This window comes from Oryzias melastigma, linkage group LG16, assembly GCF_002922805.2.
Source record: "Oryzias melastigma strain HK-1 linkage group LG16, ASM292280v2, whole genome shotgun sequence".
In the NCBI taxonomy this organism is placed as follows: Eukaryota; Metazoa; Chordata; class Actinopteri; order Beloniformes; family Adrianichthyidae; genus Oryzias; species Oryzias melastigma.
This window is the reverse complement of record NC_050527.1, coordinates 2776488-2795121: the sequence shown is the minus strand read 5'-3', so window position 1 is coordinate 2795121 and position 18634 is coordinate 2776488. Positions and strand designations below refer to the sequence as shown.

Sequence of the window (18634 nt, the reverse complement as noted above, 5' to 3'; positions counted from 1 at the left end):
AATAGCTTTAAATCGACCAATGAAAAAATAGCTTTAAATCGACCAATGAAAAAAATAGATTTAAACCGACTAATTAAAAATAGCTTTAAATCGACCAATGAAAAAATAGCTTTAAATCAACCAATGAAAAAACAGCTTTAAACCAACCAATGAAAAATTAGCTAAATCGACCAATGAAAAAGCTTTAAATCGACCAATGAAAAAAATAGATTTAAACCGACTAATTAAAAAATAGCTTTAAATCGACCAATTAAAAACAGCTTCAAACCAACCAATGAAAAAACAGGTTTAAACAGACCAATGAAATCACTTCAAGGCTGGGTTGGAATCTAAACACACCCAGCAGGTCTATAGTCTAAGCAACACAAACCTTCAGCAGAACTAAACACTCCTGTCTTTCATAACCTGATGCTACCCAGTCATTACTGTCTACATACTATTCAGACATGTTCTTACTCAAAAAGAGCAGCGTGGAAATTACATTAAATTAAAAATTAAATTTTCCTAGAGTAAATGTCTAGCAAAAGCCCACAAATCTATTTATACCATATCCTTAAATAAAGTTCTTTGTTTTAGCATAGTAACAGTTTACATGAGTATATACTATAAACCAAAACACATATACAAGTCTAAACATTTATTAGAGATTCCTTCAGAGTTTTAAGAATTTATCATTTCTTCAAATATTTCCACTTCAGGGGACTGTTGAATTGTTAGGGATTGGGAGAAATAGTTAAGTTTAATTTTCCTGAAGAGAAAAAAAAAGTTTTTCATACGTGCTGTCCTTCTCAGGGATCTCCTTGATGGCAATTCGGACTTGGTTGCTCAAGTCCCTTCCGGCATACACAACGCCATACGTCCCTTTACCAAGGACCACCTTGTCACCATTTTCATTGGTCTCATAAACATACTGTTAGACAAATAAAAAAACACACACACATAAGGATGTAAAGACCGATACAAACAAGCTTGGGAGAAATTTTATGAAACAATAATAAAAAGTAGTTTCAATAGAAATGATGTGGAAAAAGTGACTATGTTCAAGAATCCCTGTACTTGGGAAAATGCTGGTGCCTAGAGCTACTGCTGTTTTTTCTCTTACTTTCTAGGGCAAGGGAGACCTAAAATACAACACGGATTGCGCAAAAGGCCTGTGACTGTGACTGACCTCAAGTACTCCCCCTGACAAATGTTCCCGGTCCTGGGCGGGGTTTTCAGCAAGCTGGATCAGAGAGTTCACCAGCTCACAGAAGCTGGTGGGAAAAGGTCAAGAAACATACAAATCCATTTTTAAAAGTAATGATCAGTACAAACAGACCTACTGCTCCCAAAATCATCACAGATTCAGTCAAAACTAAATAAATCAATTCTCCATCTAAATGTAGGTTGGTTGATTTTCATGTAAACAGTTTTGTCACTGCAGCATGAATTGACCAAAAGAAAAAAAAACAACATTCAAAGGACTAAAAACATATTTAAACTAAAAAAAAAAAAATGCTGAGCTCATCTTCTTCACTACTCCAAATTGCTTTTTTAATGGAGTACAGGAATGACTGGAGCTTGGCTTGCTTATAAGCAAACACATTCACTCTAATGAAGCATCAGCCTTCATTTTCTTAAGGTCCAGAAGGAAAAGGCTGCAGAGAGACGTCTGACCCCTCCTCATTTGATTTACGACCTAGACAAACATTTTCCTAATGAGTTTATGGTTTCTTTATCTTCACATGAAAACACTGCTGAGTAACCAGAGGGTTCTACTTGAATAAAATTGAGTCAATCCACTTTTTTATGTTAAAGGGACTATACCATGCTTTTCTTAAGTCTTTCAGAATAAACTATATCCATATACATGATCATATATTACCTTTAGCACACAAAAGAACAAATTATTTATGAAATATAAGTATAACACCTCAATCAACCTGGAGCTGGCTTAGCATAAAAAACAACAACAACAAACAACATTCAAACTTTTGCAAAGATGGATGTGCACACCGTAGGCTATATCTGCCTTTAGTAACCCTGGCCATTACTACATTGGTTGTAGCGATGCTCGATGCTACAGTCTGAGCATTGCTAGCTAGCACAGCCAGCTGATCGATGAAGCTAGCGGCTGAGCACTGTTAGCCAAGCGGTGAAGATGGCAACTATGCCGCTCAGCTCACAGCTGAGCACCACTAGGTGACCAGGAAAGCTAGCAGCTGAGAACCGCTAGCTTAATGGTGAAGCTAGTGGCTGAGCACCGCTAGCTTAATGGTGAAGCTAGTGGCTGAGCACCACTAGTTGAGCGGTGAAGATAGCAGCTATGCATCACTAGCTGACCAGCGACGATAGCAGCAATCCACCACTAGGTGAGCGGCAAAGCTAGCGGCTAAGCTAGCTAAGCGGCAAAGATAATGGCTGAACACCGCTAGCTGAGTGGCAAAGCTAGAGGCAAAGCACTGCTAGCTGAGTGGCAAAACTAGCGGCTGAGCTAGCTGAGTGGTGAAGCTAGCGGCTGAGCTAGCTAAGCAACGAAGCTAACAGCTAAGCTAGCTAAGTGGTGGGGATAGCCGCGTAGCACTGCTAGCATAGCAGCAAAACTAGAGGCTGAGCTCCTCTAGCTGAGCAGAGGAAGTGTTAGTTATTGTTAGCCCGGGGGGCGGTTCTGGAAGCGCAGACTCTTCCAGAAAGGGGCTGTCCTGACTTTGTGACATCAGCTCGTGAGAAACTGGTCGTTTTCTTGGGTTGGGAGGGGCTGGTGCTCAGAGTGAAAGTTTTTAGAGGAATACTCTGAAATGTGTGAATGTATCAAAATACCACTTTGGGGTTGTTTATAGTGAGGAATGAACATTATAACACACTTTAAAGCTCAAAAAGTTGATTTTGCATGGTATAGGCCTTTACGTGAAAACAAAAAATAATTGCTTTTTTACTAAAAATTGTCCAAAATGTTACCACATAACAGGATGTGTCCGTGATGCTCCGTTACATTAAAGAGTATTCCTTTAAAACATGAACCAAAACAAATTTGGCCTCCGGATATTCTCCTTGGAAGCGTTCAACAGGAAAGATGACTCAAGGAAAATAATTTCATCATTTTTGTCAGTTCCAAGCCATTGGCTCCACTTAGTGTTTAAAACTGCCAAATTATCCTCATCTAACCATTAATCTGTTTATGCTATCCAGCTGGGGGACTTTTAGTCTGTAAATTCTGCATCTCTGTGGGAATCACTCACCTCTTACAGTGAGTCTCAGAAGGGAAGCAAAGCTGGAAGTCGTCTGAATTGTAGTGAACGTAGAGGAAGCAGCTCCGCTCGTCGATCTTTGATGCACTTTAGAAAGGAAGAGTCAACGTCAGACAGATTTGCTTTTTTTCTGCATGCAAATGAGATTCTGCTGAACATTAAAAAAAGTAAACCGGACTATCACATTCTGGAAACAATGCTTAGAGTTTGCATTTTGTTGTTAAGAGGGTAAATAGAAAGGCGTCTTCTTTCCCTCCCTCATCATTCTGCAATCTGATAAAAGTGTTTTGATGATTTCAGCAGCCAGGCATCTAAACGGTTATTGTAGTTATTTGCTGTAAATGGCCATTTTTGCACTGTAATTCTAATCGGTAGCCACAGGGGAGTCAAGGGAAAGCCAAAACATGATGGGGAATATTGACAGAACAGAAGTCTGACAATCGGCCAAGGTTTCCCAAACAACACGCCTGTTTTGGGTCCCCTGGCTGGGCTGAAGGCTCCAACACACCCAGTGCTGAGAGATGTTTGCACACACTCCTTACCTCACTCCTCGGATTTCAGATGCCGGGAAGGTCCACTGATGTAAGCCTTTCTGCGGAGGCAAAATTGAAGAGAGAATTCAATTAAAAGCAGGTCTGACTGCAGTAATTCACTTGACAAACCTGCTTCTTTGGCACACTTGCACACTGGACAAAAAAAAGAAAGCACACAGCCCAGCGACAGCAGGAATGTCATTATTCTTTGGTGCTCTGACACTGTTAGAATCCACCCACATGCCGCTGTGATTAAACATTCACAGGACTATGTATCAGGGCTGAGAAACGTATGTCTTCCCTTCAGCGTGACCTCTACGTACCTTCACAGCCGTGACATGTTTCAGGTGAACGGTGCGACTCTCGTCCTCTTTGCTCACGCTCACGATGGCTGGCTGGAGGAGTTTACTGGGCTCCAGGATGAGGACCTGAAATTGCACAACACCCACATTGGATGAGCAACAAACCCTCAGTTTGGCTGTAGTAAGGAGGAGTGTTTGTCCACATACTAATTTGTCGTTTCAGTTACTCCTATCACTTACTGGACAGCGGTCAGTTGAGACAGTGGTCTTTGAACTCTCCAAAAGCAACTCCACCCAAAAGTCAACAGTGTCCTGTTTGGGAGATCTTGCCTCTGGCAGCTTGGCAAACTGACGATACAAAGTGTATGTCTCCATTAGGGAAGACACAAACCTGACGGGAGGAGAGGACATCTGTTAGTCCACACAGAAACCTCCTGCTTTCTAACGTTCTAATCCGCAATATGATACAGATTTCTCACCAAAGTGGGGCTTTCAGTCTGTAGAGTTTCTCAGAGGCCTCTATGACTTTCCTGTACTCGTTGACAAGGATGTTCGCTCCGAGATAGAAACCAACATCCCAGTAGTGTGTCATCTTCTCCAAACTACCTTTTCTACCAAGCAGCGTGCTAATGGTCACCCCTGAAACAAGTTCGAGAGCAAAAATCTTAAATTTAGAGCCTAAATCCGAGCGTAGAGAGACACTGCAGCTAAACTTGTATACAATCAACAATACAAATTGAGTGTGACATTTTTAAATGTAGTGAATTCTAGATCAGAATGAACTCAAACAGTTGTGTCAAGTTAGGTGGAACGTAATAAACAAAAGTAAAATACACATTTTACAACGTTTGTATTCAAAGATTCATTCATTCATCCATCCATCTTCTTGTCCGCTTCTTCCCTTTCGGGGTCGCGGGGGTGCCGGAGCCTATCCCGGCTACTGAAGGGCGAAGGCGGGGTACACCCTGGACAGGTCGCCAGTCTGTCGCAGGGCCTCAATCGCACACACATCCACCCTCAGACACACCTAGGGACAATTTAGAGTCACCAATGAACCTATGAAACATGTTTTTGGACGGTGGGAGGAAGCCGGAGTCCCCGGTGAAAACCCACGCATGCACGGGGAGAACATGCAAACTCCACACAGAAAGGTCCCAGCCGGGATTCGAACCGGGGCCTTCTCGCTGTGAGGCAAAAGCGCTAACCACTGCGCCACCGTGCAGCCCGTATTCAAAGATTACAGAACAAAAATAAGAATTACTGATCTAAATTGATCAGGTTAATGATTTTCCTGATGATGGATAATTAGGATTGAAATTGGAAATTTTCTCAATTTCGCAAACAGCGTTGTTACCTCATTTTGTGCAATACACCACCAAAAATCTAAGCAAATTGTATGAAATTGTACGTTCTTTAAAAATGAAGTTTTTATTGATTGATTTATTGGACTTTTTTGATATTATAATTCAAAGAGATGGGAATCTTGAGGCACCTCGCAATTAAGCCCTCAAAAAACCCCAATTTGTTGTGTTCTCTACATATTTAATTTTGTTGTGACTTAACTTACAAACCGCGAGACTTTTATCCAATTGACAATCGACACTATGAAAGCCAAAATTCTTTCAGTCACTTTAAGCAAAGTCGAGGGTGGTCGGATGACGAGACCTGGTAAGGTCAACCATGTTTGTGTAATCTTCTAAAATGTTCCGCCTTTAGTTCCGCTTCTTACTTTTACTTTAAATCATATAAATGCTTCTATTATAAATTATTTAAAATTCATAAAACGACTGAGAACCGTTTATGGATCATTGCTGATCCACCTAAAAATCGATTATTTACCCCACCACTAGTAATTCACTGGTAAAATTTCCAGAAAGAAAGAAAAGCAGCCTTGCACCAACAGTAAAGTGTTGGATATTGGTGCGAAGTTGATATGAAAAGCTGCTTTAATGATCACATAAAGATTTATGGTATGTCAAAGAGCGTGTTATTTAGGTGTTGTTGACAATATCTCTAGGATTAAAATGTATACAGTATATCCTGGCAAAAATAGATACATCAGCAAATATTTCAATGTCAGGTTTTCTATTCGTACCTATTTTGCGCAGCTCTATCGAAGTCTCAAACTCGTGTCCAGAAGCTATGAGGAGGACCACACTGTTGATGCCCGAGTGAAGAGTCGGCTCCATCTCAAAAGCTTTACCATACCTAATGAAGAATAAATCAGAGTCATGCAATAAAGAAAAATGCAATACAAGACTATCTAAAGTCACATATGTAGACCAATAGAATAGGAAGCTTCCAAAAGTGAGGTACCAAAAGCAGGCCTGGTCTCTGCTGGGGACATCAGTGAACATGGAGCTCATGAACATGTCTTTGTAGATCCGACCACACAAGCAGTACACGTCTGACGCCACGTTGTTCCCCGACTCCACTATCGGTAGGATTTCTTGCAGAGCCTTTGTGCGATCACCGGGGTGATTCCTCCTAACATGGAGAAATGACATAACACGTTCAATAATCCAGTTCAGTGGCCTGTGTACACGGAAAATGCAGCAAAAAGAAAAAAAATGAAACCAGTGTGGAGAATACAATAGATTCAATGTAATTAGCAAACAAAAATATAAATACTAAGTACACAGGTACCTGTTTAGAGCAAATATGTAGTGAAACTTGATATTTTGATGCCGTGCTACCATGCACATCGGCAGGTTCCTCAGAGTTTCCACCAGTTTGATCATTGCGTCATAGTCCTGAAGAAGAGACAAAGAATATGCTGATGGTCACATTTTATATTATTGTGTGATTCTCCAGCTTCTTTTTGTACAATTTTTGGGATGTTAAAACTCAATCACACTTTCAGTGATTTCAGTAAAGTTGGTATTAAAACGTTCAGCTTGTACAGGAAAATACTGCTTCCATTTTGAGTATTCATAAACTTTTCATTTTTTAAATATATATAGCAAATGAATGAGGAAGGATTCAAATTTTAAAATGTTAAGTAGATTAGCAACAACCCTTTAAATGTATTCATGGGCTATGTTTTAATTATAATTATTTTTAAAAACCTGGAGTTTACTGGAGTTTTTATAGGCTAATTAAGAGTTTAGCTTTTATTTTAGCAACGTTTAAAACTAATTTAGTTTACTAAGGACTATTTTGGAGTTTAGCTAGTATTCAAGCACTGAGCTAGCTTTTATTTATTTATTTATTTATTTATTTTTGCTAATTTGGCATCCACTGAGGTTTTTTATGCTAATTTGGAACTTAGCTGATGTTTTAGCAACATGCTAACATTTTTGTGTAATTTGTTTTCTACTGAGGTTTTTATAGGCTAATTTACAGTTAAGCTTCTATTTTAGCAACAAACTAACATTTTTGGCTAGTTTAGTTTACTGAAAATTTTAGGCTATTTTGGAGTTTTTCTAACATTTAAGCAACGCGCTAGCTTTTTGGCTAATTTGGCATCTTCTAAGGTTTTTTTGGGCTAATTCTGAGCTCAGCTAGTATTTAAGCAACACACTAAATATTTTTGCAAAATTGGCATGTATTAGGGATTTTTAAGGAATTTTACAACACATTTTTTAGAAATGTAGGTCAACTTCAGCGCTCTTACATAGTTCTTTAACATTTCCAGTCTTTTAGCAAATTTAACGTTTTGCAAATGGATTCTGTATTTTAAGGAAATCCCTTCAGCAGTTAAAGAAAATTGTGTCACCATTTTCAGCAAAAAGTTTCAGCATCTTAAGCCACTAAACTTTCAGCAAGAAGCTAGCATTGTCGCAGGTAATGCAACTTTTTTAGTTATGATATAACTTGCTGCACAATCAATATTTGGTTAATTACATTATGAGTTCTATTTAATTTTCAAAATAAAAGACCTAAAAAATGTATAAAAATTATCTAAAAAAAATTAGAATTTTCAGGTGAAAGATTCTAGCACAGATTATTATTATTTTTCCTTAAACTTCACAAAATGATGTGGTATTATGGTATTAAATGTTTGACCCGCTCCATGTCCAGGCTGGTATAAGCACACACCTGAACATCCCTGTAGGACAACAACAGGCTTAAGATGATATCAGGAGTGAGCAGATCTACGCTGTCCAAACGCTGCTGGATCCGACCCAGCTCTTCACTCAGGGCGGGGCCGCTGAACCGCTCCCGTGCAATCCGAATCTCATGCCGGATTGACTCCCGGAAGTATTCACTGTCAGCAAAAGCAACAAAGAAAGAGGAACATCCACAATTTCACAACCTCAGATAATCCAGCCAGGTAGTGAGAAAAGTGTTATCAGGTATCTAGATGACCCAAAATGACAACACACAGGCTGTGCTGTGCATGACAGACCTTGACTGGATGTGCACGTTGTTCAGCAGGTGCACCAGCCTCTCCACCAGCGGGGTGAGAAGGGGCTCCAGCTTGAGACTGGGCTGCATCCACTCTTTGATGCAGGTCATGATTGTGGAGTCGCAGGCAAACAGTTTGCCTTGAGGTGACACCATGTAAGGGATGAAGGTGTAACTCCCACACTGCTCCTGAAGAAACACAAAGCCTGCGTTAGTTAGCACACAAAGGAAGACCTTTTATGCCTACGGCATTCCTCTGCTGCATGTTTGTGGATGGTGCTCTGGAATTTTCCACTTCTTTGGTGGATTACAAGATTTTTAAGATGCTCCTTATTAGACTAAAACGGGTGTGCAACCTGAAGCTCCCGAGACACATGTGGCTCTTTTACCCATCCATTGTGCCTCTCAGGTTAATGAAAAATACAGTTTTAGATTTTGCAAAGTAAATAAGATAGTAATAAATTTATTCAACTCAGTCACAAACAGCTAGAAGAGTTTGTATAGGAAGTAGGACTAAAACATTTTGACACATTTTTGTGGTGCACAGAAAATCAATCAGAGGTCAGTAAACACAACCACAATTAAGGTGCACCAGATTACAAGACAGATTCTCTATTTTTGACTAAATTCAATTATTTTAAGTGAATTACGTGGTTTAAAAAATATAAAAAGGGTTACTTAATTAGCTGATTTAATTTTAGCTCGTTAGATCTACAAATTTCTGGCTTTTATGCACCACAAACGCTAAAATTAATAGTATTTATTTACCTTTTTAATCATTGCTGACATTACACTACCTACAGCAATAGCATTGATCCTGTCTTATTTTGAAAGGAAGTGAACCTCTGTCAAAAGCCATTTTAGTTTTTTTTAAATCAATTTTCTATTTATGTTTTATCAATTAAAAAATTAAAAAACGTATTTATAATTATCATAATGGTAACAATAAACATATAAATCAGTGCTTTATTTTTCTAAAGGGTGAAGAAAGACTTTCTGGCTTCTATTAAGTTGTGGTCAAAGAGAATTTGACTCTAATAGCTCTTAATAGTCCGACTCCGATCATCTGCTGATCTACTTCAAAAGCGTTCCCAGTGGTCTTTCATTTATGCTGATTTTAGCCTAAATCCAAAAACTTCCACTGAAGTTTTTTTGGGACACAGTTTTCTGCAGAGCAGCAGTAGAGCTGCAGCAGTTAATCAGAAATTTGTCTCCGAGTTGTGGGCAGGACTGTTAAGTCTCATTCCCACGGAGCGAGTTGGTACAGTATTTTGAGAAATTCCATTGTAAAATCGCCCCTCCTAGGCATGTTTACACTAAAAGTGGGGTCATCTGGACATTTGAGGTCTAAAACTGTACTGTGGTTTAGACCTCAAATGTTACTTTAATAATATTTAATTAAAAAAGTTTGGAAAATTCATACCAGTAAGTTAATAAAGATGTTCATTTAGTCAGCAATGTATGTTTAGGTCGACTGAGCGTTAGCATTAGCCGTCCTACGGGAAATCCCATTATATCACATGTCAAAGTCAAGGCCCGGGGACCGGATACGGCCCTCCAGGTAATTCTATCCGGCCCTCCAGATCATTTCATATCATTGTTATTAATGGCCCGATTTTATCCTGCACTTATTTCTAACTTGTATAATTTTGAGAAAATTTATTTTTACGGAGAGTAAAATATTAAGTAATTTAAGGTTTAAATTGATTTAATTTGGATTAATATTCCTGCCTGTTTTTATTCATAGTTCTATTAAAAAGCTACATTTTTAAAGTTGTAAACATTTATTTTTAGTTTTTTTGATAAATGTTTATCCTGTTTGGCCCACGACCTAAAGTGTGTTTTGGATTTTGGCCCAATGTGCAATTTAGTTCGACACCTCTGCATTATATGTTAGCATCAAGCTAGCTGATTTTAGCATAGATTGATCTCTACTTTTACGGATCAATCTAATAAAGTCAGATTAATTCATCTATTTTGTCAATCCAGCCCTAAAAATGGTCAGTCGCAAAACAAATTTGCTGACAATAGAATGGAATAGAGCTTGTGCCCCGCCCACTGTATTTTCTACGTCACAAATAAGTTATTTTATAAACAGCAATTTTTTGTCTCTAATTAACAACGATTATAATAAACAAAAAAACGTAGTTTTCCTTATATATCAATCATGACAAAAACATCGCTGTTGATTAATAAACTTGATATATTTATTGTTTTGAGTAATAAAAGTCTTTCCCAACCGTGGCCCGTGTTTACCTTGAGCGCCTGCAGATCTCCATCCTGCTTGTAGCAATACAGAATGATGTTGTTAGTCATACAGAAACTCTCTCGCACTCCCAGGTGGTAGAAGAGCGACGGCTGACAGAAGGTGTCGCTTATCTCCACCACTGCTACATCTGCACGGAAGTTCAGAGTGCGCGTTAAGTTTGCGTAAATGTGTGCGCGCCATCACCAAAACAAACCACCTGGCAGCGCGCGTGCCAACACTTGCCTGTGTTGTAGAAACTATCCAGGATGTCCGTGGTTCCCAGGGAGACGGTCTCGAAAGTGAATGTTTTTAAAGTGGCGTGTGCGTCCGCACATGCTTCCTTCAGACATTTCAGGGACAAGTTTTCCTCTGTCTGCGGGACAGACGCGTCCTCGTTAACGATGTAAGCCACCGACACGGCTCTGGTGCGGCTCCGCGGGGAGATCACCGGCTTACCCGAGCCGCTGCAGGCGCCCAGCTCTAACCCCACAGAGTCCTGCCACCAACTTCCAGCGGACACCCAAACTGGATCCGTCCTCCTGCCATCGCGCAGGCTCATCCGCCTGCGCTCCGTCGTGTACATGGTCGGTATTCCGCAGTGGGGACTGTGTGCATGAAGTTCGTCGGGACAGTTCGGTTTTTTTATTCAAAAAGAAAGACCCAGGTTGCTTGTTTTTGTAATTCCCCAGGTGCGCCGCCGCTGCCGCCTCCGCTCGAACCACATTTCCACGGACACTCCCAGCTCTCCTCTCCACACTCCTCACCCCACTCACCCTGAGGGCCCGCCCTGCTGCGCGCCACGCCCCCTGCTGGTCAAACCGAGAACGACTTTCAGACAACTGAAAGTGGAATGAGCCCTGACGGGACATTAAAAAACAAGTGTTCTCTCAAATGTAATCATTTGTGACCTTGAATTAATATTTTGTGCGCACAAATTAGTATTTTGTTTAAATAAATTAGTATTTTGTGGAAACAAATTAGCACTTGAGGGCACAATATGTATCATGTGCATATAAATTAGTATTTTCTGGCAATAATTTAGCATTTAGCGTGAACAATTTAGAATTTTGTGCGCCAAAATGTAATATTTTTTGCAAAAAAATATTGTTTCATGGCAACAATTGGTGTTTTGTGAAGACAATTTAATCTAATTGTTTGTGTGAAAAAAATGTATTTTGTTTGCACACACATTAGATTACAGCAAAAAATTAGCATTCTGTGCTAACAAATTAAAATTTCGTACACACAAACTTGAAATTTAGGCAGACCAATTAGTGTTTTGTGTGCATAGATTGATATCTTGTGACAACAAATTGGCATTTTATTTGCATGCTGTGCAGAAAATTAGCATTTTTGGGCACAAATTAGTATTTTGTGGCAAGAAATTTGCATTTTTTGCACACAAATTAGCATTTGAGGGCACAGTTTGTTTTTTGTACATAAAAATTAGTAACAATTTAAACAATTTAGTATTTAGTGCATGCAAATTAGTATTTTGTGGGCACAAATTAATGTTTGGTGCAAACCATTGAGATTTATTAGCATTTTGTGCACACAAATAAGTATTGTGTATGCAGAAATGAGCAAATATAGTATTTTATGCTAATGCAAGGATAATTTGTAGCTAATTTGTGTGCATAATTCACTGTTTTCATGTTCACAAAATTATTATTTGAGGGAACTTTTTATGTCATGTTTAGGGCTCTGTACTTTTGCAAACTGTATAAAACAAACCAAAAAAAAAAAGCAAGAATCCTTTGGGATCACCAGGTTTATTACATATATTGAACAGAAGATTTGTTCTGATTTCCTAGCTAAGTCAGAAAAAACGTAGTCTGTTTACTACTAAAAATGCACACTTTTTGCTTTTATTTTTATTAGCCCTTGATAGTCTGGGATGTTGAGTGTTTTCTTTTAACTACTTTACACTTTAATGCTTGTTTTAAACCAAAGATTTCAAGCTAATAATAAATATTATTATAATAATAAATTGTAATTACATTTTGTATTAAAATATGAATTGCGTGTCAGCATTAAACCTACATTATTGTAAAGAATTAAAGAGATCAGCAAATGGACCGGTGAGTGCAGAGACAGCTGCAACAGGTCAACATTGACATCCAAATGGTTCACAATGTGTGCACCATTTGGATAATGACTGAAATAGAAATACAGAAAAGGGGGCATTGTGGTTTGGGGCTGCTATGCTCCCTCAAGGCCAGGAAAAACTAATTCCAAAATATATTTCCTGGAAGACCATGTGTCCACAAACCAACTTGAGAATGGGCCGATTAAACTCAAACTGAAGAGGTAAACCAGCAACAGGATGACTCCACCGTGAGTCACAGGAAGTGATTCACATCAAACACCTCCAGAATATTGAATTTTTTTCTTTTTCAAAAAGAATGGTGCCAAATTCCTCCCCACCATTGTGCAAGTTTGATCTGCAACTACAGGAAATGTTTGGTTATATGTTGCCAAAGGACGCTCAACCAAACCTGAAGGTTCAAATACTTTTTCCCCTTTGCACTATAAATGCTTACACTTTGTATTCAATAAAAAACAACATATTTGTGTGGTATTCTTTTTAGATTTTTGTGACTTAGATGGAGATTTAAATATATTATTTTGTTCAATTTATGCAGAAATTAAGATATTTCTTAAGGGTTCACTTACTTTTACTTTTAACCAAATTAGGCTGAGCTAATTTTTAGCAATCCTTCACAAAAGACAAGTTGATACATCATTGCTTTCTATAGCCATGGGAGACAAATAAAGTTGTGGAGCCAGATTTAATTTTTTTTATTCATTTACATTCCTACACTCTTCAACAGATTTCCCATAACTAAGAATAACTATACTCCCAAAGGCTCAGCTGAGCTCCCATGGTTCAGTTTTTGGTACCAGACTTGGAACACGAGTTCCATCCTTGCTAGTTTATTCTGGATCGTTTGTGCTTCCATATGGAAATTCTACTTGCAGACTTAAGTTTTTCAGCCTTAACATCAAAAAATAATAGTTAAAAATGTTCTTCAATAAAAAAAAGGATAAAATATTCTGAATTTAATAGATTTTTAACAATAATAAAGGAAAAAAGTTCTGGACACTTTATTAATTATTGGTCACATTTATATTATTATATACAAATATTAAATTCATATTTATGTATCAACTATTGGTGGTCATTCATATAACATATACATCCTGATCATCACTGAACAATTTTTCTGCAGGATTTCATAATTTTCCTGTTTAAAATTTTAAAAGATCATCTAGGATTTTAATTTGTGGAAATTCGTCCATAAAAATAACACAAATAGTCAACAACTGTTGGAATAATTCTGATTTTAATATTTACAGTAAAAAAATGAAATCTGAATTGACAGAAACTGAGAGTTTACAAAGATACACTGCATTGTGGCTAAAAAGAAGAAAATAGGACAATCAATTTCCCTGAACTACATCGCAAAAGCAACATTTTTAATGTTGACTAACAAAGCAGACAAAAAAATAAATGTTCAATCATCTATCATAAAGCAATGAGGGGGTACAGACAGGAAACAATGTTGTGGTTTGTTCCAAAAATATAAGAGTAAATTTCGATCTGAAAGTGAGATTTTGTAAAGTTAGCAGTGTTGAAGTAAGCTGCGTCATGCATCTCACAAACCTGAGAGTCGGAGGTCTACTTTGAGACAGTTTTGGCAGGTCGAAGCAACAAGTCAATCACAACCATATTTACAAAATAAGCCAATCATATTCTTTTTTTTTTTTATATTTTCCCTGCCGAAAAACATTTTTCTGTTGTTAACATTCTTGATCTTCAAACCAAAAGAATTTAGACATGTTAGTGAATCACGCATCAGCATCAGCATTAGGATCAGCATCAGCATCAACACCTTCATCCTCCTCCTCCTCCTCCCCCTGCTGGGCCTCCACTTCACTCGTGTCGGAGAACTCGTGCAGCAGGACGTATTCGCGGCTGCTGAAGCCAAACTTGAGGACATCCTTCTCTTTGAGCTCGTAGTAGCGCTGCGGCTCGATGCGTTGGTTGTTCAGGTAGGTGCCGTTACCAGACGCCAGGTCGATGATGTACGGCCGAACTCTGCGGCCGGTGGTGCCGTCCGCTCGCGTGTACTGCACCAGTCTGTGGGAACAAATACAGAAACTATCAGGGCTACAATTGACCTCCAGCTCTCACAGAAATTCAGATATATTTGAATAATAGTAGCTTTGATCTGAATTCTAGTATATAGTTTCCTACCTGTATTGGAACACGGCGTGCTGCTTGGAGCACGATGGATGGTCAATGGGAATATCGGCAATTTTTCTTTGACGTCCCAACAAATAGGCGCTCTGTCTGTGGACGTACATGACGGGGAGGGGCTCGTCGTTCTTAAAGGGGTACAGTCTCCACCTGCGCTTCGGGATGCGAGCCTCAGGCGGTTCGTTGTACTTGATCACCACTCCTCGGAACGTGTTGGTGTCTTCCGTCAGCGCTCCTGACAATTCAAAATTGGGCTTTTCTTTATCGGCGGGAGGGCCGCCGGCGCTGTTGTCCCCTTCTTCCGGTTGGCCAAAATCGTGTTCTTGGTTTTCTTCGCGCCTCTGGCGGTTCTCTCTGCGCCTGGCATCGTGCTGTCGCCGTTCGGCTTGCTGAGACTCGAGTGCGTTCCGTTCGTGGTGCCGCTCTCCACCGCGGTCTCGGTCCCTCGGCCTGTCCGTCTCCCATCTGCTCCGCCTGTCCTCCGGCTGCTCGTTCCTCCGCCTTCGCTCATCACCACTCGCTGCTCGCTCATCCCTCTCCTGTCACATTTGGAAAGAAGACATTTTTAAAAAACAAAATGACTTCAAATTTGTCTGGCAAGTCAAAGAATAACACTTTAACATTTCTTAACATTAAAAGTAACTAAACTCATTACAGTTTCACTGCTTTTCCAAACTTTGGAAAAGTTAAAACAAACCCAGATTACTAAAAAAAAGGAATTTTATAGTGAACATCTGACTGTACTAAAAGAAAACAAACTAAAAGAAAACAAAGACTTTTTCCCAATTCAGTTGATAGCATACAAGCTCAAAAACTTTAAATTAAACTGGAGAAGGTTATACAAATTGAGCATAATATTGGTTCACAGCAAGTCTCTTTTGAATGAATTATGACTGTTTTCATCAACTAGTAGAAAAGGTTTGGTGTTTTGATAATTAGTAGAAGGAAATTTTACGGCTGTTTGGCCTAAGTGTGTTCAAATAAAAAGGAAGACAATTCTAGAAATGTATATTTAAATCAACATTGTGGATTTTTATGAAGAGAATGGAATAGAGATTAATAAAAACATAAAGAATCATAGAGAGAGATGGTACTTTAAGAATACTCCAATAGCTTCACAATTAGGTTTACATTGTTTCTTAGATATCCAACTAAGATGCAGTTTAAAAAAGTTTTGTTGTAGTTTTAAAAGTCAAAAGGAAACATTTCTATTCAAACTCTATTTGCATAGCAGGGTGTGTCACTCACCATAGTAGGTCGGATTTATTTCTTGCATACCAGAAAAGGAAATAAAACAGTAACTTTTAGTGCAAACTTGCTTAACTTTTAAATTCAGACTTTTTTTTTTATTCTAAAAGCAACATTTTTTTCTTTAGAACATTTAGGACCTAAAAGTTCTTTCAAAAAATTGAGAAAAAAAAATGCAGTCACAGATTCTGCCAGTTATTCCATTAAAATATAATGAGTCAGGTCTGTAATGTTCATCATTAGTTCACCAACACTTGAAACCACATGATTGATCTTTCAGATAAGATAAAGATGTTGTATTGATCCAAACCTGGGACATTTGATTTAATTTGATTTGGTTGGACCATGTAGGATGAGACTTTGGCATAAACGTCTTTCCATCAGTGAAATCATTAAGGATGAAACATGTCTGGATCTTCCAGCGTGACGATGATCCAGAAAACATTGCACATAAATGCATTTAAAGGTTCCAGAGCGACCTAGCCAGTCTCTGGACCTCCATCTGACAGAAAATCTGTGGAGGGAGTTGAAAGTTGGTGTTGTCCAGCAACAACCCCAAAATATCACAGCGCTGGAGAACATCTGCATGGAATAATGGACCAAAACAGCAGGTCCAGAGTGAGTCCAAAGCTGGTGACATCCTACAGGAGACATTGAATTCTTATTGCCAACCAGGGTTACATTAAAAAGTATTGGAGTGAACTTCTATTATTGTCCAAAAACGTATTTTCTGCACCAGTAAAACAAATAAACTGTTTAAAAATCGAACTAAATTTGGGTTATTTTTTTTTTCATTCCGTCTCTCACAGTTGATGTGCATCTACGATGAACATTACAGACCACTTTTTGGCCCACCATATTTTCAAATTACCACGCTTTCTGCATTTTGAATTAGGACTTTTTGTCAATTGACACAGACTCCATGTAGAAAAACGTAGTACGGCAAATACACTGCTACACAAATGTATATTTTAGACAGCAACAATGCTCTAACTTCTTATTAATTGTATTAGTTTTTTTCACAGTTAAAGAACATGCTGCATAAAGTTGAACTTCTGAGTTATCTCCAGAACAATATTTTAAAACTGTTGCAGATTCTAAAAGGGTTTGAAAGTTTTTTTTTGGAAACTTAATCACCCGCTTTATTCTGACATCACTGCCACGATACGGGCTCCGGCTTCTTCTGTTTCTAGGAGATCTGCTGCTTCGTCTCGCTGGAGAAGTCTCCCTTCTACCAGGTGAGCGGTCCCTCGACCTCGCAGGTGACCTATACAAAGAACAAAGGAAACTTTTATTAAAGAAAAAAGGACATTTACCCCCCTTTTTTTATTTAAAGATAAAAGTAATATGCAATAGTAAAGTTGGATCTTGTTCCTTAAACATGAATCATATTCCATTATTTTTCTATGCAGTATAGTGTAGACATTTTATTTTTAGATATAATTTACCTAATATAAAAAATATAAGGTCAAAACGTCTCTCACTTGATAACAAAAATAAATAAATAAATACATTGTAGCAGATTAAAAAATAAAAAAAATCTATTATCCTGCAAGACATCCAGATTAAATAGAACTATTTTTTGAAGTATGAAAGTTTGTTTCTGATTTGTAAAAAACTTGATAAGGGGCAATATATATATATATATATATATATATATATATATATATATATATATATATGACTCCACAAATTTTAGGTTTTGATGTTCCCTTGCAAAAGAGGTTTGTAATTATCCTGATTAAATAATGGTCATTAATAATAGTTATAACAATTATTGTTATTTTATTTCTATCATATACGAATGATAATAGTTATCAATTTTAATATTAGATTGCCAAAAGAGCTCGAGGCTATAACTTATCTGGGGCAGTGGATTTGTTTGGGGATTGTTTAGCTACAATATATATATTTTTTCTTAACTGACAAAACCAAAACTGGAAACTCAATTTTGATTCAAATAGCATAAATAAAATTCATCATCAGATCTGCGTGGACCACAGAAAATAAAAGCATCTCTATAAATTATTCATATTCTGCTCGTTTTACGTCATGAATTGTAGTGAAAACAGACAGTTACCTGCTAGCTCGTCTCCCCGGTGGACTTCGTGATCTGTGTGGCCTAGTGGGGCTCAGTTTCTCCTGCTTTATCTTCACTTCGGGCTGCCGCTCCGGAGACTCCCTTCTTCTTCGCTTCTCCTTCGTCATTTTGTTTTTCTTTTTTCTATAAATTTGAGTCTAATTCAATCAAAACACGATAGAGTAACCAGTCGTAAGCCGGCAAAAAATTATAGCCTTTGGTGCGTTACCAAACTTCTGGCGTTGTGAGAAACACACTTCCGTTTCCGGTTACTCCAACTAATGGCGTCGCTGTGCTGCCTGTGCTTCTTATTGTTGGTTCCGCTTTTACTACAGCGGTTTTATAATGTTGAATGCCGTGTAAAAATTATTGTGATATAAAA

At 38.2% G+C, this 18634-nt stretch overlaps 2 protein-coding genes and 1 long non-coding RNA gene across 4 annotated transcripts in view; 1 reads left to right on the top strand and 2 right to left on the bottom strand.

The window, feature by feature from the left end:
- Positions 1 to 11352, bottom strand: part of si:ch211-1i11.3 (mitogen-activated protein kinase kinase kinase 5) — a 20643-nt gene extending 9291 nt beyond the window's left edge. For both annotated transcript variants that reach the window (XM_036216137.1, XM_036216138.1), the window contains exons 1-14: positions 10904 to 11352; positions 10669 to 10808; positions 8414 to 8601; positions 8104 to 8272; positions 6709 to 6815; positions 6379 to 6549; positions 6158 to 6270; positions 4542 to 4701; positions 4303 to 4453; positions 4084 to 4188; positions 3770 to 3819; positions 3219 to 3314; positions 1169 to 1253; positions 777 to 910 (exon numbers count right to left, since the gene is read on the bottom strand). In XM_036216137.1, coding sequence (XP_036072030.1) covers positions 777 to 910; positions 1169 to 1253; positions 3219 to 3314; positions 3770 to 3819; positions 4084 to 4188; positions 4303 to 4453; positions 4542 to 4701; positions 6158 to 6270; positions 6379 to 6549; positions 6709 to 6815; positions 8104 to 8272; positions 8414 to 8601; positions 10669 to 10808; positions 10904 to 11243 — 2009 coding nt within the window. In that variant the 5' untranslated portion in view covers positions 11244 to 11352. The remainder of the gene's footprint in view (positions 1 to 776; positions 911 to 1168; positions 1254 to 3218; positions 3315 to 3769; positions 3820 to 4083; positions 4189 to 4302; positions 4454 to 4541; positions 4702 to 6157; positions 6271 to 6378; positions 6550 to 6708; positions 6816 to 8103; positions 8273 to 8413; positions 8602 to 10668; positions 10809 to 10903) is intronic.
- Positions 11102 to 13241, top strand: LOC118599877. The gene is made up of 2 exons (XR_004949417.1): positions 11102 to 11244; positions 11350 to 13241. It is a non-coding gene; the product is annotated as an uncharacterized LOC118599877 (long non-coding RNA).
- Positions 13242 to 13988: 747 nt separating this feature from the next.
- snip1 (Smad nuclear interacting protein) lies at positions 13989 to 18570 on the bottom strand. The gene is made up of 4 exons (XM_024266939.2): positions 18253 to 18570; positions 17310 to 17439; positions 14922 to 15463; positions 13989 to 14804 (listed from the first exon to the last, which is right to left on the bottom strand). Exons 1-4 carry the CDS (start codon positions 18378 to 18380, stop codon positions 14513 to 14515), a joined length of 1092 nt encoding a protein of 363 aa, XP_024122707.1. The 5' UTR covers positions 18381 to 18570; the 3' UTR covers positions 13989 to 14512.
- Positions 18571 to 18634: the final 64 nt, after the last annotated feature.

Excerpts from the sequence above, each read along its gene's own strand:
- snip1 (XM_024266939.2), bottom strand. The coding sequence starts at position 18,380 with ATGACGAAGGAGAAGCGAAGAAGAAGGGAGTCTCCGGAGCGGCAGCCC. Across the intron at positions 17,440-18,252 it reads CCGGGGAGACGAGCTAGCAG|GTCACCTGCGAGGTCGAGGG; the intron begins GTAACTGTCTGT and ends TTCTTTGTATAG. Across the intron at positions 15,464-17,309 it reads GTGATGTCAGAATAAAGCGG|GAGAGGGATGAGCGAGCAGC; the intron begins GTGATTAAGTTT and ends CAAATGTGACAG.